At 30.5% G+C, this 24,705-nt stretch overlaps 1 protein-coding gene across 1 annotated transcript; it reads left to right on the forward strand.

Moving 5' to 3' along the window:
• Nucleotides 1-9,780, forward strand: LOC113549322 (high mobility group protein DSP1). Its single transcript, XM_026950571.1, has 5 exons — nucleotides 1-1,353; nucleotides 5,411-5,578; nucleotides 8,334-8,494; nucleotides 8,570-8,744; nucleotides 8,830-9,780. The coding sequence occupies exons 1-5, from the start codon at nucleotides 811-813 to the stop codon at nucleotides 9,004-9,006; spliced, it is 1,224 nt and encodes a 407-aa protein (XP_026806372.1). The 5' UTR covers nucleotides 1-810; the 3' UTR covers nucleotides 9,007-9,780.
• Nucleotides 9,781-24,705: the final 14,925 nt, after the last annotated feature.

Genomic DNA, 24,705 nt, shown 5'->3' on the forward strand with positions numbered 1-24,705 from the left:
GGTGAACTGCGGAAACCTTGAACGACCGGTGGCCTTGGCGCGAGCGAGCGCGGTTTTTATTCCGTTTCTCTCGCCGCGTCCGTCCCTCTCACGTTCTGTCTCTCTCTCGCGCGCGCGCCCGTTCGTTTGCCTGCCAGCCCGGTCTCCCGCCCGCCCGCCTTGCCAGTAACGCGCGCATATAAATGTTCTTTGTTCGGCCGCTCACAGTTTCTAGAGATGAGGTTGGCAATGCCGGTTACCGGTAGCTACACCATGGTCGGAGGGGCCGGCCGCGCCATTGGGTTTTTACGAAACGGGCGGTGGGGGTAACATCCGCTGTCGCCGTCGTCGTCGTCGTTCGGCTAGTGGCGGGCAACACGCAGGTCTGCCTCGTTATTTTTTTCTCCTTCTCTCCGCCTTTTCCACCGCAGTTTTAACCGTCGGCCGTGCGTTTACAGTGAGATATTATATACTACACACACGCGTCCGTCGTTCCCTTTGTTTTTTTTTCCGCACATACTCGCGTGGTGCACACACATATATACATTCGATTTCGCCCCGCTACGCACTCGGCGGCACACCACATACGTACGTACGCGAGCCGACCGAATATATACATACATATACACGCACACGCCGACCACGTAACGTGTGCGCCGCGTTCGTACAAATATAATATATACACATAATTTGACTACCGACACCCGCCGCGTATCATACACACACCGCGACCACAGTGCCCAGTGTACGCGCGTTTGTGCGTCACGTCTGGTGTCCGATCGTGTACCGTGTTCCGTGTGAAAAAACCCGCACCATTCGCAGTCCGGCGGCATGTCCGAGAACCGCGCGGGCAACAATGTCGGCTGGGGCAACCGGGACGACCACGCGGCTGCCGCAGCTAACCTGTGGTGGGGCAACAGCCAGGAACAGCAGCAGCAACAACAGCACATGCAGCAACAGCAACAGCAGCAACAACAACAGCAGCAGCAGCAGCACTTGCTGAACCAACATCACCAGCAGCAACTGGCCGCCGTGGCGGCAGCCGCGCAGCAGCAGCAGCAGCAAGCGGCTGCCGCGGTGTCCGCGGCCCAGCAATTCTATAAGATGGCGTCGTCGTTCAGCCACCAGCAGCACCAGCAGCTGCAGCAGCAACAACAGCAACAGCAGCTGAACAACACCGGCGGCGTGTCGACCAGCAACAGCAACAGCAACGTGTCCACGACGGTCACGAGCAGCTCCAGGAACCCGATGGCCAACTACGCGGACAGCTATGGAATCGCCGCTGCCGCCGCAGCCCAATGGTGGTCGTACCCGGGGGCAATGGACAACAACATTCAAAACGTGCACAACGTACCGTCGCCAAACTCTATCATGGTAATTGGTGGTGTTGCTGTTAGGTGGTCGTGTGTGTACGTGTTAGCGTTGGCGTTTATCCCCATGCACGTACGTCGTATGCGTGGTGCCTGATAACGCGACAACGCGCGCGCGCGCGCTCGGGACACACGATTATTTATCATAGTATTTGTATACATAATTAAAAGTATTTATCGTGTAGTACGGTGGTATAATATTGTGTGTTATGCGCGTTTGTCTGAGCTGCGATAAATGGAAATATTTGCGTTCGTTAACGCTTTTCCGGTCAGGGTTTTTCGTTTGCCGGTTTGTTGTGGCAGTCGATAATCTGGGCAGCAGCACCGTCGCTTTTTATTTTCGTTAAAATTGATGTAGTATTAGTTTTGTCGTTTATTATATTTATCTCGGTCCGTTGGAATTTTATTCAAATGACAAAAACAACAACAACAACAATAATAGTCGCGTGTGTGTGTACATCCCGACGGTGTAATTTGCGCTAATAATTATCATTAACCACATGACGCGGAGATGTGAGAACGAGCATCGCCGCATTACCTTATCTCCGCGTATGTTGTGAGTTGTATATTTTGATGATTTCATTCACGTGTATGACTGGTCGTCCACACGTCGTTCGTTTTTCTACTACCCTAATCCTTCCGATACGATATGTTTTATTTGTTATGTCTATCGATGTTCACCCGTTCAAAAATGTGTAAGCTACGATGCAATGTTATAGTCCCAAGTCCTAAGACTTGCCTATATCGGATCACGTCGGTATTTTGTTGCCTACGTTTTATTGTTCCACATAATCTCGCGCGAAAAGCGTCGAAACATTGTACGCATTTTTCGCTGCAATTCCGACTGATAAATTTGTCATTGAGTAGATAAATAGAAAGTTATGTGGCCTTAGAACAACGCGCGAGTTACCCACATTATATGATTATTATTATGTTTTAACATTGTTCTTGTAAAACCGTGATAGTGGTCAACGTTCGTATTATAATTTTTTCTCATTTATTCCCTGACGATAAAAAAAATTGTAAATATTATGGTCTGTCAGCGGTTGAACCAAAACCCCCAGGTATTATTACACGAAGAAATATAAGAATAATAAGAGTTCCGATAATGCCCGATTGGTAATAGCCACGAGTTTTCTTCCTATATTGTTGTTTGTATTATTCCCGAAAATAGACTTGCTTATTTTTATAAATAGGACAATAATATTATGTAATTTTAGTTATCGTTCCAATGTACCATTCGAAAACAAATTTATGATTCGCCATTCGGTTCTTACGATTGTTTTCGACGTATTCACTTCTAGACACGACCAATGTTTTTCAGACAAATAAATTTATTAATCGAAATCATTTTAGTATATTTTTAAATGTTTTAATACAATTACTATTATTTGTATACTTTGAGTACCAATGAGATCAAAACAGATGTTAATTGTTCACAAAGACAGACCAATGCCAAGGTTTTTAGGGTTCTATAGCCTTCATGGATTATTATTTCTGGTCCAGCAGTTACAAGAAAATAATTTATTATTCACTTCTATTCGTTTGCTATCGCGTCGTAAATGTAAATATTATTCTGTGTATCAAAATTATTTGTAGCATTATTTTTAACCAAAATGAATTTCATAATTATTTACTATAAATAATGGCACAAATCTATATTTGTTAATACTGGAGTTTTAAATACGTACAATTTGATTAGCATAGGTATGTTTTTAAATGTTGATTACTTTCCGCTCGCAGTTTTAGCATTAATGTACAAACATTAATTAGTAAAAATATTTTAAGAACTTCAAAATCGTTTACTACATGGGAAAGGATTAAACAAAAACCTGTTTCTTTTGTTAGAGTAGTTACAGGTTTTACTGTTATTTTTTTTATTTTAATAATTGTTATTTTACTGCCAGTAAAACCAGTTTTTTTCGGTTTAATCGAATTTTGCTAAAGAGTTTGTGCTTTTTATATCTTGACTAATTAATTGTTTCAAAAGTTACACTTTATCATCTTATCTATTACGAACATATATACGTTGTTATAATTGATAATATTTTTGCTTATTAAGTTCAGTAATATCGAAAGGACGGAAAAAGATAAAATAATTATATTCATTTATAACATTATTACACTTGTTTTAATTTAATGATTAACTGCTCTCGAATTATCTTAAAATTGTGGAAACCATTGATAAAATATTATACCATTGATCAAACTATTTGCGCGTTGTCTGTACGGCTGTAATGTGAAGAACGATTTTTATTTTTATATTGATTGGCCCAGGTCATTAGCCTTCACTTTCAATAATTGTCGATTTACATTAAACTGTTTCACTTTGGTATTTAGAACAATACGAAATCACGTAACACGTTGAAAACACTAATGAATGAAAAGAAGAGAACAGTGTGTATGTGTTAAACATTATTTTAAACTATTATCACTCCTTAATTTGTCTAAATTATATGCGTTTAACATAAAATATATATTTTTGAATTATTCATGTTATCTTGGTATTTCCATACGCCACTACTATACCAATAATATTTGTATTACGTAGTTATAGCATTGCCATCGTTTTATTTGATATTCCTAAAATTATATGAATAAAAATAGATTCTATTTTAAGATCATGTTATAACTTTCCATATAATATAATATAATAATCGTACCGATATGAAAAATAATATAATCGTCAGAATTAGGTATTTAGGTATATTAATAATATAAGGAGAGGTGTAAATGCTAGTCAACTTTTTTTATTCTAGAAATTATTGATTTTCAAGAAAATGGTTATTATTAATATATTACTTTTTATTATTCACACACCTATGTGTTATAACGTTCCTTTTATGTTATTAATAAAATCATGGTCTAATTACACTTATAATTTTCTATTGCCATTTCATTGCTCTTCTAATAATATTTTTATATTACTAAAAATGTTAATAATTTTTCTTTGGTGTTAGCAATTTACAATTATTGTTGATAATTTCAAGTAAATAATATTATGTACTATTATTGATATTTTTTAATTAATGATATTTATGTCTTTTGGTTATATGCCACTAACGTTATGGTGTCTTATGTAGATATATATTTCTATGAACTCAACTCTAAACTCTAAAGTGATAAACCTGTTTTTATTTTACCCTGAACCTTAATAAAACCTGGATATAAGACGCGATTTAATAGCTATAAAACTTAATTTTATTTTATCGGTTATTTTGTTATTCAGACAGAAGATATAACTATTATTTAACAAAGTTTAACGTAAAAATAATACATACATTTTTCAAAGCATTGTCAAAATGACTTCAATAAAATAATAAATATAACTGTTGATGTATTTACTACTGATATATAGTTGATAATAGCAATGTATCTGAATGAATGTGATTGATTACTTTTTTATTTTTGTTGATAAATTTATTGATAGCGATTTTTTGGGTAATAACATAAGGTGCTCTAATGATGCAACGGTTATATTAATAATATAATAATTATGAATTAACAAGCTTTGAACATTTATTTTTTACTTGCATTATTAATTCAAACAACAGAAGTATATTTAATTATAGTTTTGTTTTAACAGTTCAGCTTTTTTGTAAATGGTTAAATAAATTTTATTTTATTTCTAAATTGTAAAATGGTGTTATTCCTTTATTTAGTTAGTGGTAGTTGTAGTTAATACGTACATAGGATCGGTATGTATGTCTATAACAACGTATTAAAGGCAGATGTTTATTATTGTAGTGTGCACAAATCCCACGAGTTCAGGTGTTCTGTGTATGTGTTTGTGTAATAACTAATAACCAAATGTAGTATTGTAAGAACTTCAATTTTGAGCGTTTAACCTGAAGATGCGTTGTAGTTTTTTACCGCTGGTAAATAAAAACAAATAACTTTAAAATAACTGAGTGACGAGCATCGTAGTTGCCGGTCGACGTGTGCAATTCGCACACGGGTAAATTTAAAAATGGAATTCTAGTGTACGAGTTGGAATTACATCGACTCATGTTTTCTTGTACGTTATACTTGATAATAATGTTAACCATTTTATTTTTCAGAACCGAGGGAAAATGCCTAGAGGCAAAGGGACAGATGCGAAACCCAGAGGTCGTATGACCGCGTACGCGTTTTTCGTTCAAACGTGCCGCGAAGAGCACAAAAAGAAACACCCCGATGAGAATGTCATTTTCGCGGAGTTCTCGAAGAAATGCGCCGAAAGGTGGAAGGTCAGTGTCACAAAACCTATGAATCATTTACGTTTATATTTTAACACTATTGTACACTCACACTAAGGCGGCTAATTGGCCGCGAACGCATAATTAAAATAAAAAAATTCATGTGTCGTTGTCGCGCTGCTGCGCTGTGTTCTGTCCCCCGATGAAGGCGTATAATAATATTACATGTTTCTGATGACCGACAAAAAATAAAAAAAATCTGTAATTTTTCCTTTCTCCCAGACCCAAATCGAGCCTCTCGTAAACCGTCGACTATAAACCAAGCTGTCATGGTGAAAAAAAAAATCAGTAAATTTTCTCTTTCCGAATGTTCTTGGCAAATTTCCGTCGCGATTTTATTATCAATACGATGGCGTGTGTGCGCGTAAATATAGGTTGTATTTTATTTTTTCATCTCGTTTTCTATTTTAAATTAAAAAGTCAAATATGACCCGTGAATACCGTCCGTCCGTCCGTTGTGTTTGTTGGACTCCCGTCGGCAGCTGGAATTCATTAAAATTCGAACCGTAAACAACAAAAAAATTTAACCAAAACCGTTTCTTTTAGGAGGAAATTATTTGGTCGTTGTAGCTGTTATAACACCCATAACAACATAATATATATATATTATATAAGTAGATACAAAAAGCGATTACGTGCCCCGCACCACCTGCTCTCTACTACTACTTCTACCGCTGCAGTACAGAATTCTTTTATTGTAACGATTTCATAATTTCTAAGACTGCTGCTGTGTTGTACTATAATATAATATCATTTATCGTCCAATGCGACATAAATTTCTTATTATGTTTTGCGTTGGTGTGAGTATATGTAATATGTCGCTTCTATTTGATTATTAGCAACTCCTCCCGAATATTATTGCACCCGTCGTTTTCTGTATGCGCGATATAATGTAATATTTTGTAAATCAAATATTTTTAATTTTTGTTGTCTTGTTGAAACAAAATGGTGTGTGCCCGTTGCTCGCTAGTTTGTTGCGCTAGCACCACGTATTTTTATGACCGTGTGTTGCGGTTGCTGTTGTTACCGGCTGGCTGGGGTTCCGTAGGACTGGTTTTCCGTTAAGGGGGTGAGAGGATGGGTCAGCGGCAGCAGTCATCCAGCACATACCAGGGAACCAGTTTTTGTACGTTAGATCGTCGTTACCCCGCTCACTCGACCCGTCCCCCGTAACCGTCGTGCGTTCACGAACGACGAACGAGCACACACGCACGATTAACCGGCACCCACTGCTGCCAACAATAATATCGAAGGAAAAAAATTAATATTTAACCGTCTCGCGTTATTGTTGCTGCCACTCTTCGTGTGTGTGTTTTTCGTACATAAACAAAATAATAATATATTATAGGTATATTACAATATATTTAATAATATAATAATTTCCCGTCTGTAAATATATTATTTCACAACCGCTCTCGCAATCGTATACTGTCCTGTTAAACGCTCCGGCGCGTGCGCACGTTATATGTGTAAAATTGTACACAGTCGCACGTTTATATTATTAATAATGTATAAAGCAAGTACTTTATTTTATTCGTCCATTTCGGTCAATTTACCCAACCTCAGGATACACATTAAATGCCATACGATGGTTAAAAAGGGAAGAAAGAATGAAATGGAATGGAGGTAGAAGAGATTCGTTTTCTTTAGAATTTAATTCAGTGACAACGCGGATAACGAATTTTCAATCTTATATTTTTGTACATCATGCCACAGTCATCATAACAATAATAGTTTATATCATAAACATTATTGTTGTTGGTCGCATTCGCTAAATAATTGTTATGTCGCGAGTTATTATTTATTATTCAAAACGGTAAAAAAATAAATTAAACTGCAGGAATCGTAGTAGCCGCGTTATTTGCCTGCTGGTGTCGACAACAGGGGGGGGTGTAGAGGGAGGAAAACTACTGTGTGTGTGTGTGTATAGGAATGAGCTCAGGGGTTCTACCATCGATTTTTTTTGTGTGTAAAATGCTGGGGTTGTTTTCTGGAGGGTGTGGGGATAACATGGCGGCGGAGTTTAAAACTGAGAGCGCTGGCGCAATTATTAAAATTAACCCCCCGTTCTCCCTAAACCATCACCCTGTGTTTGCCGCACCCTCGCAGCGCGGGTAATAGCCAGCCTGCACACACGCGCGCACGCGGTTCTCGCACATTAAGCTCTTTTCAAAGATACATCGACTATGGCTGGGTATCGGTGCGGAGATACGCAGAGGGTTGGAGAGTTATATAATATCGACGAATTCTACCCTGTGAATTCTGCTGCTGTTGCCATGTTCCCCCCCCCTTTCTCCTCATATATCGCGTTCTGCATTTGTGGTTTGAGAGTCCTCTTTACGTCGTGTTCCCGTATAAATTCGTGTTAATTTAAATGTGGTCGTCCGCTGTTGGCAGGTTCTGCTACCACTCTTGTCTTCCATAAAATAATGTATTCAGTTTAAATTCTGTGTCCCCATGGGTTATATATGAATGTTTAATAAAAAAAAATCAATTGACTGGCTAAACTAAGTCATGGTGGTGTGTGGTGCAGGTAGGAAGGCCGGGGAAATGCCAGACATTTTAAATTTATAATTTATTAATTAATTTTAAATCAATCATTCATTAATAATGTAAATTATAATTAAATAATGAATTATACTCGTGTGTAATAATTTTAAATTATGTATATAATTAAAAATAAATAGCATACATTTTTACTTAAATATTAATTACTATTATTATATGTATACATTTTTTTTTTTAGACAATGAATGAGAAGGAAAAGAAAAGATTTCATGAGATGGCTGATAAGGATAAGTTAAGATATGATACTGAAATGCAAAGCTATATTCCACCCAAGGGTGAAAAAGTGCGTGGTAAGAAGAGGAAGCAAATCAAAGATCCTAATGCACCAAAACGCTCTTTGTTAGTATTTTTTTTATTATTATTTTAAAGCAAGTTATAAAATATTTGTAAATAATATATTTTTGTCTTATTAAGGTCTGCTTTCTTCTGGTTCTGTAATGATGAACGTGGAAAAGTTAAGGCTGTAAACCCAGAATATGGTGTTGGTGATGTAGCCAAAGAATTGGGTAAAAAATGGTCTGATGCTGATATTACAGTGAAACAGAAGTATGAAGCTATGGCAGAAAAAGATAAAGCCAGATATGAAAGGGTATGTTATATTTAAATTAAGTTTATTGAATATTATTATTAATATTTGGATATCCATAATAATAATTTTTGAAATTGCTTAACAGGAAATGACCGAGTACAAAAACAAGGGCAAGCCTACCTTGTTACAACAACAACAACAACATCAAATGTTGGTACAACAACAACAACAAATACTTGCACAACAACAGCAACAGCAACAAATGATGGCAGTAAAAGATGAAAGTGACGAAGATGATGATGACGAAGACGATGACGAGTGATCTCTTTCAGATTCACATCAGAATCTTTTTTTTTCTTTTCGTACCTCGAAAATATTAATTTTAAAATTTGTAAATACAAATAAGTTAATTTTTAAGTTATAGATTAAAAAGTAATTTTGTACAGAAGAACTGTAGAAAATTGGTTTTGTCTCAACAAAAAAAAAAAATAATAATAAATATTGGATTCAAATTTTTAATTTTTATATTAGAGATTCCTATATTTTTACTAAAACTTTACAAAATTTACCGTAAAAATATTTCTTTACAGACTGATATATTATGATGAATTTTAAAATTACATTTTAATTTTCCAGGAGTATAATATTAAATTATGCCATTGGATTTTTTATTTAATTAAGGTTTTAACTGAAAATTACCTCCTGTAAAATATAAATGTAATTTTATTTTTTGTACATACAATTTTTTTGTTTATTTTTATTTTTTTTTTTAATTTGTAATTTTAATATTAGAGAGAAAACCGCATGCGGAAATAAATTGCGAGATCTTTACCATTTCATTATTTTCATATAGGAGATTCATATGTTGTCTTAATCGATTTTTATTTTACAGTTAAGTTTGACTTTTTTGTTATGACGAAAACCACTTTTTTGTATTTGTAATCAGATAAAAAAAATGGATATAGTCCATAACATACAAACTTGATACTGTTAATAAGGATATTTATATGTACGCTATGAAAGATGCACTTTCGTGCTGTGTGACAAATATTCTCGCAAAACAAAAAAAAATAAATAATAAAAAATTTAAACAATATACTGTTTCGGCTTTTATTTTTAATTATTTTAAGTTGATATTATTCTGATAAACTCTACGAATCATTCATGATAGAAGGATTTCAACAATTCATCGGTTTTAAACTGTTAATAATTCTATTCTTTAATTTCGGCAATACATATTAAATAAATTGATAAATAATGATGTTCATTGATGTTTTCATCTAATTTAATTGATAAAAAACATTTACCTACAATTTGGTTAAATTAAAAGAAAGATAATGAAATCTATTTTTAGATTTAGTTTATTGATCATATTTTTTATTGTCTTCAATATAAAATATGCTCAATTTATGTTATAATTTGTATAGATAAATTTATTGATGTATTTTTTGACTGAGACAAATGCTACATTTTTAATAAAAATAGAAATAATTTGAACAATTTAAAAATATTAAACATCAATTATTATAATTTATAATTATTATTTTTTTAATCAGTATACGCAACATACAGCAGTTGCTAATTTGTGTTTTAAATTTATTATAATTATTATTTTTTTAATCAGTATACCCATCATACAACAGTTGCTAACTTGTATTTAAAATTATAATTTTAATAGAATATAATATAATCATTACGAAAACGAAAACAACTATTTTTTATTTGTATAAAATGAGCCTCAAGATTCAAAATCTATTGTGATAAAATGCTTGTTGATTATTCAATAATCAAGAATCAATTGAAAATTAATATTAAGTTTTAACAGTTACGTATAACCGGTTTCCATCTCACTCATTTTCTAAACCATTATTTTTCTTTGAATAATAAATATTGTTGTACACTTAGTAATTGGTTGAGTTTTTAAATATATTACCAATTGTTGTATACAGTTAATACTTTGGTGTAAAAATTTTGGGTAAACAAATGCAAGGGTTTTTAAATTGTATTTAGATAATGATTCATTGCGGTAAATTATATTGTGAGTCTTCAGAGCTTTATGGTAGTATATCTTGTATGAAGAGGATGTCAGTGCATTAATTGTGATAATGGTGATAAAAAAACAAATTATTTTCATACAGCATTTAGACAAATCGATGTACCCTTGTAAATATTATTCACTCTAATTTGTGTAATTCCTAATAGTATACACAAAAATGCATAATAAATTGTGTGAATGAATTTTGCCTAATCGGGCGTTGGTGGCCAGAGTGGGGGGAAACATTGTGCGCCGACATCCTCTTTAAAGACTAGGAAGTACCTTTTTTATGCAACGCCTGTGTTGATGGAACTCGTTACTTCAAATCTAGCGGTGCACTAAAGACTAAGTACGTTCTTGTATTTCTACTCGCCTAACCTTCCGTGTTCATACTTGTGTACACTCGTTCCGCGGACAGTTGAAATATCTGTAGCCGGTTGGTTTATGTTGCAGACTAATGTAAAGTAATTAGATGAACAGCATTATTAGGGTTTGTTTAAACCACTATCGTCTACGGAGCAACGCAGTGAGAACATATCTTATTCAGTTTAGTCAATGTCTTAACGAATGCTTCACCCCGGCAGGGCTAGAACTTGAATGTACAAAAAATGCAATCATTTCTCAGCACCGGCGTTCACTTGTGTTATGTAGTAATAATTCGCTTCCGCTATTGCCTTGAATAATCTATTGTAATTGAACAGCAATCGCGTTACGAAGAAAATCTATTTCGTTAGCGTACTTGCATGTAAATAATAATAATAATTTTTATCGTTAAACGACAGTCGGTCCGCCGCTGGCTGTGTTGCCTATTAAAGCGATATCGCTGCGGATACCGCCTTACAATTATATACAAGATATAATTATAATAATGTACGGGATGAATAAAACTATAAAACGTATTATGTAATGCTAAGTTAAGTACTCTCCCTTCCGTCCGGTAGTTAAATATTATGTAGAAATGTAGAATATTAAAACAATCGTCAGTCTAAATACCGCGTGTACCCGGTTAGCAATTCTAATAATTCTAATAATTATTAAAATTGTACTTATATAATATTATTGTTATGATTGTATTGCTTTGCATTTTCGCATTCGATTTCATCAGATTTACTGGATGCCGTTTTGCATCGATCCCATCAAGTCCACCATTGTCCATTACAGGTGTCTGGCTAAAACAACTTTCGATTCCTCCATCCACCATCTACTAAACTTACCTATAACCACCGCGTGCCATTCGTCGCTTTGGTTATTTCTTATAATTTAATAAATTATGAAATAATTAACGTATGCTAACAAAATAATTTTTTGGTGATACGCTTGTGCTAATGGAATAATATATTAATATGTTGTTTATTTCATCTCTCTAGTAGGCCAGTAGAAAACATGATAATGAAACATTGATTTACTTTTTTGAAATAATCAGATGGTTAAGTGTTTAATCAACATTGACATCTGCATTGTGCATAGCTTAAAAATGTATGTATTTATTGGTAGGCTACAAATTAATAAATCTAGTTATTAAAATATCTAAAATTTAAATCATAAAATTATGATTTTAAAATATAAAACATAAATAACCATATATCTTGTTTGTTTTATCAAATAACGATTTGTATTGTTTAACTTTGAAAATGTTTTAAATCAGCAGGAATGATGGATTGCTTTAAAACTAGAAATTTGTAGGTACTGGTAAAGTTGTAAAACTGATGAAATCTCTTTCTACAATAATATGGATTATATATAGATAGGGTCCGTACTATAATTGATATATAGTTATAATTAGGGTGCGGATGTTAAAGTACTAAAAATATATTAAAATTGACTGTAGTATTACATTTGTAAAAATACCAAAAATTGCATTAAAAAATAACAGCGTTTAAAATTTACTGTTATAATCTAAAATTCTATCATATATATATATATTATATTATTATATCATCACCATATTGTATTATATATATATATATCATTGCATTACACTTTAAGTGTTTATTTTAAATTTTCGAAATCGAACCCTCTTCGATTTGGAGCTAATAAGTGTTTATATCTCGAACAATTTTGTTCCACGTGGGTTGATGTAAGCAGAGTATATTTAAAAGAATGTGAATTGCTTACTGCCAAGTCTTCGGGTAAACCATTATAAAACACAGTTTTCCTTGTCGAGTCAATATAATTCAGTATTTTTTTCAGATTGACTGAAAAACAAATTATAACAATATAACACATAATAGTCAAATAGTTACATTTCACAAATTATTCTTGTATTGTATTAAATACCTACCAACTTGAAATTATCTTTAATTTATAAGATCATCTACAGTTATCGAAATATATATTACGATGGTTAAGTCTCGACTTTAACTAAACTAGTTGTATAAATGAGTAAATTCAATAAAATTGCAATAAAAATCCAAAAATTTCAATTAAAACTTTTAGATTTTAGTTCGTACTTACGTAGAACATATTTAAAACGTACTTAGCAATAAATTGAGAAAGTAAAAAAAAGTTGCAAATGCAATAACATCTGTGTTTTAGTACAATAAATTCTAATATGTCTTAAGTTATAAATTGTATAGGTAATTTCTATGAGTTTAATATTTTTATAAAAATCATTTAAGTGCTAAGTATGACATACTGACACCTAAATACAATAATCGCCTGATCATGATTGGAATGAACTATTTGGAGAGGTATAACAAAAGACTCAAAGCAATAATTTGATGATGCTAATTTAAGAATAGATTCTTATTCGATTGAACAATTTTTAAACGTCAACTCACTCTCAAGTTTAAATCACTGTTATAGATGGTGCCCATCAAACAGTTACATTATTTATTTAAAATTTGATTATTTGAATAATTTATGAGTTATGACTAAAAAGTAATAGAGTTATTAGTCTTAAGTTTGAAAATTATTTGAATAAATTACAATCAAATATTATTCTTTTCAATAGTAAAAATATCAAGATTTTCCAAATTTTAATTACTATTTACCTAATATTTAAACTGAAATTATTGAGGTATACTCTATTTAACTAGAACAGATATTTTAATTATGTAAAATATTTAAATGGAAAATGTGAACAGGAATGTATGTTAGGACATATATCCAGGACATTTTTTTGTTTTATGTTAAGGTTTTTAACTTAATTAATATATAAAAAACATATCTTACTTAATTTTAAATTTTATTATTAATTAGTATTTACTTATTTTAAATAGAAGTTGTTTTTGTCTCTTTATTGGTGGTTCAATAGTAGTTGAAGCATTAGTCTTGTTAGTCGTAGCTTGAAGGTCTACCCTAGAAATAAAATAGGAAGAATTCGGTTGTTGGGATGACTCAAATATTCCTATACAATATATCAATATATTTAGTAGACCGTTAAAAATTATAGTGTATTATATAACCATTAAAACATTCTGATAAGTTCAAATAACTTAATAATTACCCTGTAAATTGGTATTCGAGTTCATAATTTTGGGAGAGCATTTTGTCTCGTTCTAAAATGGACATATACTTCCTTTTTAAGATACCCAAATAAATTCGATGTATACCGTTTGCTATTTTATACGAATTTTTACAAATGTTACATTGAATTTCATTTTATCTTTAAAATAAAATAAAATACTGCTGAATTTACAGTCTACCTTATTTTTTTTTAAATATGAACTTTAGCACAACTCGCAGAAAATAACAAAAAGTCGAAATGTTGAATAAATAATAAAGATTAACCACCAATTGGATTAATTATAAAGTATATTATGTAGATTTAAGTAAGGTGGATAAAATGATACATTTTTTAAAATGTTATTTTTGTTCAGAGCCGGCGCTAGAAGTATTGGCACTCTTAACCACTTTACCTAGTTTGAGTAGTAATAAAATTCAGTTTTTAGTAAGTTTAAATAAAATTAGCAGGTATGTATATTTTTGTATTATAACTTTAAACTTTATTACCTCATCATACAATATTGTAATAAGGTTATTGACTTATAAAATTCCCGAATTGCATAAAAAAATAAAATAAAATAAAAATAACAATAATTTTAAATTTGATACTTATAACTATAATTAATATTAAAACTAGTTCATTATACAAATATGAGACAATTACAGATGTATCTTCCATTAAAACGACATTAGACAATAAATATTTAAAATTATTTAGATTGTTAATACGTATTAAAATTTAAAAGATAAATTAAATAAAAATAATTTTCAGTTTGGCGCCCCTTCGTACTGGCGTCATGGGCAGTCGCTTAGGTCCCCCATAGCTTTCGCCGGCCCTTTTTTTGTTGTGGGCTAAATTATCTCGATAGATAATTCTGTATTTTATGTGTCTTATCCATTTTTTTAATTACCTATAGTTTAATAAAAATAAAATCATTGACCCAGTATATATTTTTATAACACCGATGGATAGAACATTAAATTACATTGTCTTTATTATCTGTGATAACAATTGTATTCAATTCTGGTTTCCTAGTTAGTGGTTACTTTTATCCGAAAATTAAATATTATCATGATTATTCGAATAATTATTCTTTTTTATGCAAATAAAAATTATCAAATTAATTTTAAATAGTTAGTTAAGTCAGTGTATAATATAAAATATTCGAATGTATCGAAAAAATCGATACAGTAAAACTTCGATTATCCGGACTAATTAATGTCAAGGGTGGTCCGGATAAGCAAATATCCGGATGATTGGTATATAATATATTAAAAATTATATAATTATATAATTGTATGAATATATTGTATATATGTATTTATTATTAATATGTATGTACTATAATTTAAAATGTGTAACAATAAACAAATAATTTTATTATAATATTTAATTGAACAAGAATAAGCTATAAATACAATAACATATTTTAAAAGAAATTTTTAAGCCGTTAAATCTTTTTTCTCGTCCGGTTAATTGGACGTTCGGTTGATAGGCATTCGGATAATCGGAGTTCGACTGTAGTTATTATTCGTCGTCCATCATTTCATTAATAATGAATTATTATTAAGTTTCATACGCATGCAATATCGGATTAAAGATCTGTTAGGAGTTTGGGAAAAGGATACTGTTTGTAAACCATTTTAAATCATTATCAGGCATTCAAGCCCGCAGTAGGTATATATTATAGGCCATGGCAGTATATACTGAAAATGTGTCGCAATAATCTTTAGATTTTAACTATTCTTACTTTAAAAGTTTAAAATAATGTATAATTACCTTTTTTACGATTAGATGTATAATCTTATAGTATTGTATTATACAAAAACCAGTAAAATGATATGTGTGTATGGTATATATCTATAATATTATGTTAAACAGTTAAACACAATTATACATTATTTTAAAAAACACACGATATAATATATATATAGTATATGTGCTGCCACAAGCACCGCAGTAGGTAACAAATTCTATTTTTAAGGCTTAAGCGTAAATTTCATTATTGTAATTACATTGATGTAGGATATAGGTCGAAATTACTCAATATCAATTAATAATTGATAATTGAATAATAAATATGTTGTTATGTTAATGGTATTAATTATTGAATACAATTCAATAATAAAATGCTATAGATATTGAATTATGTACTGATAGTCTGACACACTGTTCACGATTTCCATTTTCACAAGTTAACAAATTTTATAATAATGTATATGTTACAAAGTATTAATTTATTACGAATTAATTTATTGTTCGTGATACAAACATTTTTGATTTAAGTTTTTAAAATTTGTTTTGAATAAAAAAATATTTCGTAGAAAGAGATGGGCCCCTAAAATCAATTGACCGAGCGGTACAGTCAATTCAAAATCTTGTTGGAAATGTTTAAGTACCTATATCAGCAGGTGTAGATACTAGATTTCTAAACGTTTTGGTTTTTATACCATTTGAAAGAGTGTTTTATAGCATTAAAAACTTATATTTTCTTAATAAAAAATTTATTTTACTGTAAAATTCAATATAAATGTTTTTTTTTTTTTTTTAAATATTGATGTGATTAACATTTGAACTATAGCAGTTTCTAAGTTATTATAAAGACTCAAGTATATATACTATATGGACTATTATATTGTCTATAAAAATTGCTTAAATAATATAAAATAAATGTAATACTTATACTCAATCACTCACTGATTATATATGGATAATTTGTATTAATTATTATTATAAAATAATTAAACCGTTAATAGATAAATATTATACTAATAATTATTGTAATTAAGAAAAAAATTTAAATCTATTATTTTTTTCATATCTATAATAATTAATATGTAATAACCATTTAGACCTATTATCCTATATTCCTATTAGTATACAAAGTTAAATAACTCAAGAACTACCCATTAGAATTTATCAATATTACTGAAAAAAGTAAGTTAATAATCATAAAGTATAATTAAGATTCTGAACGAAGCGATATTATTATTATTGTTGATATTACAATGGTTTGTATGTTTTTTCTTTCGTATGTATATACGAAAAATAGTAGAAAAATGCTTCGAACTTTAATTTTGACTTTTGATGAAAACTTGAATCTAGTTTGTACTTTTAAGAGGTCAAAATTAAAATTCAAAGCCAAAAAAGTTTAAAAATTGAATATCTATTATAAAGATTGCGCATAAATAGTATACTAAAAACCAATAAATTTAAAATCAAAATTTTACACTTCTGAATATTATTTACGAAGCCTAGCTAAACCATAAAATATTATGAACTTTCTATACGTAATGATAAAATATGTAGTTTAATCGATTGTATCTATTTATACATATAGTTTTACATAGTAAAGTGGTATTGACTCAAAAGTTAATAACAACGAACAATAATATGAATGGTGTAAATATATACAATTATAAATTATAATAATTAAATATTAATAAAAAAATAAATGCAACGTTTTGGCAAAAATTAAACCAACCCGCCGTAATACACTAATACCTACTATAGAAAATTATTTACTTTAAAGCAATATATTAAAAAAAAAAAAACATATCATAAAACAGGCACTTTTAGTGATACGGCGTGTGTCTCAACTCGCAATCGTTTTTCGTATAGATATGTAATTGTTATATCGTTGAATTAAAATATAACACTTACCTACCTGTCTTCTATTTTTTCGTTTAAAATATTATACTTTTCTTGGTAAAAACATTTACAAATCTATATAATATCTCTATTTAATTTTTAGAGAGCGGCAGTCGCTCTATTCCCAGATTATGCCTCTGATTAATACAACTTTTAAATCTAGGGGTTGAGTCAATAATTTGTTTCATAGTTAGCAATTTGTAGGTATCGTTCACCACATTAACACAGCGTAAACGATAGTAGGTATAAAGAGCTAAAAATTCTAGTCGTGCCTACTATTGCGTTGGTCGATAAAGATGAAAAAATTGCCATGCTGCAGTAGACGATTAATAATAAACTATAAAGTCGTCATTTCTGGAGGCGTTCGTCGACTTGCCGACCGAAAAATGACGCATTAATATACATGTATTGTATTTAATATATTATCATATATACGTATTGCTCGCTACGACTTGTGATTCGTGACTGATTGCCATGCATTCATATTATATATTATGCGTGTACCTACGTCATATATTATACTGAACGCGGACATCACATCATTGTCCCTAATTCCGCTTTGAATTGAAGAGATGATAAATTGTATGAAACATGTAACGACTTAAACACGACCTTTAACACGGCCGCGCCGCACAATAGGTAGAATACGTTTGGAAATCTCATCGGTTTGGCGTTTTTATTCAACCATCGTCGTCGTCGTTGTTGCGATCGTCGTTTTACTGACAATTTGATCGTCGAAATCCATCAGTCTGAGTGTTCGGTTTGAGTACCAGTGTACCACAGTATGCACACATATAGCAAATTATTATAATTTATCATATAACTCGTATGCGTATACATTTATATTAAGTTTAGGGCTCGGAAGTCATAGTAGCTAAAATAGAAAAAATATGCACAAGAAAATTAAGATGTGTTTATTGATGTATTTTTATTTTATTTGTATTCAATTGTTTAATTGTTATTATTATACATATATTTTTGTATTATTATTTATTGTATGATTCATGGAAACTCTTAATGCAGTGATTTTATCACAACAATTGTGATAAATAATTATTAAATGTATTCACTTGTACTTATTCTACTTCATTACTATCAAAGTAATTTATTTTAATATTAGTATTACTGTATAGGTTGATTTAACTTTTGTTGAAAAAATTGCCTTTACTAAATTATATTATAATAATAATAAATTGATCGGTGAATGGTGAGATTTAGGTTCGTGGTATAAATAGCTAAACATAGCTTAAAAATTAAAAACATTTTTAAAGAAATGTTTGTAAATTATTTGGATTTTTTTTTCTTTTCTCAATTATACTAAGTAAATTACTAAGTACTAGAAATTTTTAACTTTTGACTCAAAAGTACCTACTAGTTTCACTTTTTTATTGGAAATGATATTGAAGTTGAAATTTGGCGCATTTTTCTACTATAAAAATGTTTTGGGTATTTTGCTTTAAGTCTCTTAAATATTAATAAAAAAATTTAGGCAAGTTACATAGGCAGTGTTCAGTTTGATTGATAAGTTTAAATTTCTGATAATCTAGTTTGGAACTGGTGCTACATTTAGCTTGGAGATCAGAAAAGTTATTATAGTCAGATGCTGAGTCAGAGTTTTTGTTGATATATACGTGATTTTTTCAACTCATTGGAAAATCAATGTTGGAATTTACGTATCTTTGATTGTTTTAATAGAATAAATCGTTTAAAACACATTTGAAAAAAACATTATTAAATATATCTGTAGCCGTATTACTCATTGTATAGACTATAGAAAAAAACCTCACTGACCAATTAAAGGATTAAAAAAACTGAGAGGCAGCTGTAAGCTGTATAATTACAATTTTTAAAGTCACGATATTCGAAGTGTTGTACAGTTTTAGATATTGTGGGAGAGGCAAAGTAAATTAACGATGGATCGTGAACGAATCACAAGAAGTAGAAAAACTATAGATAGGTGTATATTGATTTAGAAGAACTATTAAAATTGTAAATATAATTATTAATCAACATAATTAATTTAATTTGACTTTATATTTATTTTTATTTATCTATAGTTTGAGGGCGGTCTTGTTTGTGTATTTTTTTATGTATACGTATAGTACTTATTAATTAATAATAATTTATTATATTAACTCTGATAAATAATTCTATCAAGTTATGAATTTAGATAATATTCTCCAGTTTTAATTTAAATGTCGTTTATTTATTTAATATTGCATAGCAAGTAATCGATAGAGTGTGTATAGAATATTAGAATATTTTCTTCACTCCTTGAAAAATCATTAAAATACGCCACATGCCCACATGCAGGATATCGGTACAATATTCAGTCACGTTTCGATTAAATCACTATCATGAACAATTCCGCTGTTTAAACAATTTTCTTATCCCACATACAATTATAGTGTACGTAGGAAATAAAGATATAGCTTATAGATTATTGAGTAATAGGTAAATGCTCTGTTGCTATCATAAATCGTCCGATAATATTGTAGAATAAAACTGTTTACGAAGACTTTTTTGTGTACAGGCAAATAGTTTGTTCAACTATATTCACGTGCAAACTGCAAGATTATTAATTATTATTAATAATATAATACGTATAATAGAGACGAATGCACAGCTTTATTCGAATGCAATTTACTATTTTATAATAGTCAATATATGACTATCATCGATGCAATTTGGTACTTATACTGTACTATACTAAACACTGCTGCAGTACACTGTCGGACGACGATAGAGTATGATGAGTGATGACATATTTTGAAGCTTATAAAATAGACAGCGACGGCTATTTTATTATAAATTATATTAATGTATTATTAGTTATTGAGGTATGATATGTATTATATGTATAATAAATGCAATCGCATTAGCGTCAAATGATGATTGTGATTTTTGGCTGCGGTGTGTGGTGGATATTGTATTTTTTTTTATTTTTTTTGATATCAAAATGATTACTGGGCCTCACTGAGTAAAACTCGTGTGGAGGCCTAAGTGTTATCTTGTTTACAATTTGTTGTTATTGATTTACATACAAAAATTCAAATCATAAATTACATGAAAAACAGAAGATTTAAAATTGTCTATACATTTTTTATGAAATATAATAAAATAATTAAGATAAATTACAATTTAGCCATTTAGGTATTTAGATTTGATTTCATCATATCTCGATGACTTCAAATATGTTAACCGACGTTATGAGTGTTATGCTTATGACGAACATAGGAGCAACGTAGGATATCTGGATGTATAATATATGCATTTATTATCTAGCTGTATTAGCGTAGATACAAAAAAACAATGCGGGACCTCGACATTTAACCTAAGCGGGGCCCTTAGACACGGCCCTCGTACAACTTGAATCTATATACACGATGGTGTAGTAAAACATGATAGTTGCACTGAACGAGTACAGTATACCAGGATATAGTCGCTGTCACAATATCATCATATTATTATGCGCGTGTGTTTAATATGTATAGGTATACGTTTTATTATTTATTATATATGTAGTAATATATAAGTAATTTATGTTTAATAAATATGGGAGTTAGGTACTAAAGGCTTTTGCAATGGGGGAGGGGGGGGGGTGGAGTCTCTGCTAAATTTTTTTTTTTTTTGTTTGATACTACAATAATGACTAATTTTTTTTTAGGGTATTATAAATACTTAGAAACGTCTATTTTTTATGTATACCGTTGGGTTTTTTTCAACTGATTATCTTTCCCCCTTTCCATACTAATTTATGTATACGTCATTGACTACGTTATAGGAAACACCAGGGCAAACTACGGAAAAACAGCAAAAGTAATAATAATATTATTATTATAATTACCTACTAATAATGCAGGTACTCGATAAATTACCATCATCTAATTATATATATACAGGGTGTCCCGCGAGGATTTACCCATTGCGATATCTTCTGAAATAATGGTGACATCATAGTTCTGGTTTTTTAATAAGATTCACAGGACCAAGAACTACAAATATTTCATGTTTTAATTTATTTTTAGGTTTTGGTAAAAAAGTTAAAAAATGTATTTTTTTATTTAATTATTTAAAAAACATTGAAGATAGCCATTTTAAAGAGTTTTTTTTTTCTGAAAATATTGACGTTTTAACATTTTAATTTCATCAATTTCCTGATTTTTAATATTTTTTCTAGTTTCGAAAAAATAACCCGTTCTCCAGCCGTACGAGCACGCGGGCCACATGTTTGATACAATTATACCACTATCGCATTATGGCACTATCGTATTAAATAATTCGCAGTTTTTTTCGAAACTAGAAAAAATATTAAAAATCAGGAAATTGATGAAATTAAAATGTTAAAACGTCAATATTTTCAGAAAAAAAAAACTCTACAAAATGGCTATCTTCAATTTTTTTTAAATAATTAAATAAAAAAATACATTTTTTAACTTTTTTACCAAAACATAATAATAGATTAAAACATGAAATATTTGTAGTTCTTGTTTCTGTGAATCTTATTAAAAAACCAGAATTATGATATCTCCATTATTTCAGGAGATATCGCAATGGGAAAATCCTCGCGGGACACTCTGTATATAATAACATGATGGACGTTAATAATATAATTATTATAAAACCACGTACTATCATTTTGATGATAATGAATAATGATTTCATTTATACATGTAAGTACATTGCGCGTGCCGAGGGCAAAGGGACAGCCGAGAAAAAGCTCTCAAGGCCTCAAATATATGATAAACTTGATCGCACGTGTTTGATAAAATTTAACAGACCGACGTAACAAAAAACAAGGGAAGTAAAATAAGTGAAAAATGAAAGCATGTGGTCTCGTATAGTCGTACCATACTAACGATGATACTCGATAACCGATGAGTACAACATGATTAGGTTGCAACACAGTTCACAGTTACCTATGCGGCTATGCGTTTTTTATCGTAAGTGGAATTCAAAATGGGGGCACAACTACACATGGGACATTATATGCCTGCTCTAGATTTGTGAATTGCCCATCATTAATCGTTTAAATCCCCATCATATTTTAATTAACATCTAAAAAAATTTTTAAGTTTAGAATGTAATCCGCTGAATTCATCTCCGCCTACATAATGTCTTAATTGCTGTTTATATTACAGAATTCCACTACCCAAAATCAAAATTATGGGATCTAAGACATATATAAGTTAACCGAAAAGTTTTTATACCAGTTACTATATCTAACTTGAATATGAATTTTTTTTTTATAGAAAATGTCATATCATTTTTGTAAAATATTGTCGACGAAAAAGTTACAATATATCTACATCAGAAAAAAGTATAGGTACCTAATATGTAAACGTATGACGCTAACATTTTTCCGTTAGATAAAATTTTACAAAAAGGATATTAATCATCATCAGGGGCGTCATTTCACATTTTTTCATGGGATGCAAAACCAATATTGAAAATGTAAAGTAATACCAGTCACTCGCATGGTCGAGTCATGCCATGAATTTTTTTCAACACACTTTTTTTGTAAATGTAGATAATTTTATAGAAATTATAGTATAAAACAAATAACAATAATTTTGTTCATGAGATGCATTTGTACACCCTTGCATCCCACAAATGACGCCACTGATCATCATAAATCCATATAATATTTTAAACGTATCGTCCAAAAAATGAAATAATATCAATCTAAGTTCATACACGACGATTAAATGTATCATAATTTATCGTTTCCCGTGCAGTTTTCACCGGGAAACCACTTCGTAGTCTGTACCTATACATTGGATATATTGTTTACAGAAGAAAAAATTATTTTACACTCGGCGTGTGACGCAAATGGATAAACCACTTCGAGGAAACCGGTTTTTATTCACTCGAGAATTGAATAATGAGTTAATGCAAAAAAAATAAATTAAAAACATTACATCCTCTCTTTTTGCTAAGCTCGCGTATTTAATTAGTTATTATTTTTACTTATACCTATTAACAAATAAAAGTTATCAATTTTTTCGACACTGATGTTTTGTAACGACAAAAAAAAAACAATATTTTCAAAAACAATTTATACTTTTCGAGGTGTCTAATGAGTGCCTACTGTTAAAATAATCGGCCTACAGCCGTATACGATTTGTGGGTCACGGGTCGTGTATAATATAGTATTAGTATTACTACAACACAAAAACAATGAATACTATAAACAAAATAAAAAAAAAATAAACCGTTTTTAATGAGATTATAACTATAATATATAGTATATAGTATAATCATATATACTATTATCTGATGTACCTATATCTAATAAAGGGGCTGCGTCCGCGTTTTGGGTCCGTTCATCGTCGTTTGGAACGACGCAAGTACGAATTTAAGAACGCTTTACAATATATATTTTTATTTTATACCTACAACATACTTTTTACTTGCTCATAATTTAGGGTTGTTAATGTTGTTGTATTTTATTTAAATCAACACTCGTTTATTGTAATACATTTTTATGAAAAAAATGTCCACGATTAACTACAAGTTTAAACATCTTATTTTTTCGATATCACACAATGGAAAAAAACTACATCAATGTTACAGATCGAAATGAGGAACCATTAGCGAGAAGTATTGCAACAAATATTTTCGCGATAGAATGGGAAAGCAATAATCTATTGACGTCACTATAAACTGGTAAATTATTTTTAAACAGTTTTAATTATTGTCTTATTGCTAATCACAAAAATATTGTTTTTTTTACTAAAATTCTTGAGTAAAATACAAAATATTGACATAAGTCAGCCATTGTAGTATAATTCCGGGACAATTACAGCAGGCCGTATCGGGACAGTATAGTTATTCAAAACCAGTACGTGTGGCAACCCCACGGCAAAAAAAACAATACAATAATT

This window comes from Rhopalosiphum maidis, chromosome 1, assembly GCF_003676215.2.
Source record: "Rhopalosiphum maidis isolate BTI-1 chromosome 1, ASM367621v3, whole genome shotgun sequence".
Taxonomy (NCBI): Eukaryota; Metazoa; Arthropoda; class Insecta; order Hemiptera; family Aphididae; genus Rhopalosiphum; species Rhopalosiphum maidis.

Excerpts from the sequence above, each read along its gene's own strand:
- LOC113549322 (XM_026950571.1), top strand. The coding sequence starts at position 811 with ATGTCCGAGAACCGCGCGGGCAACAATGTCGGCTGGGGCAACCGGGAC. Across the intron at positions 1,354-5,410 it reads CGTCGCCAAACTCTATCATG|AACCGAGGGAAAATGCCTAG; the intron begins GTAATTGGTGGT and ends TTTATTTTTCAG. Across the intron at positions 8,745-8,829 it reads ATAAAGCCAGATATGAAAGG|GAAATGACCGAGTACAAAAA; the intron begins GTATGTTATATT and ends ATTGCTTAACAG.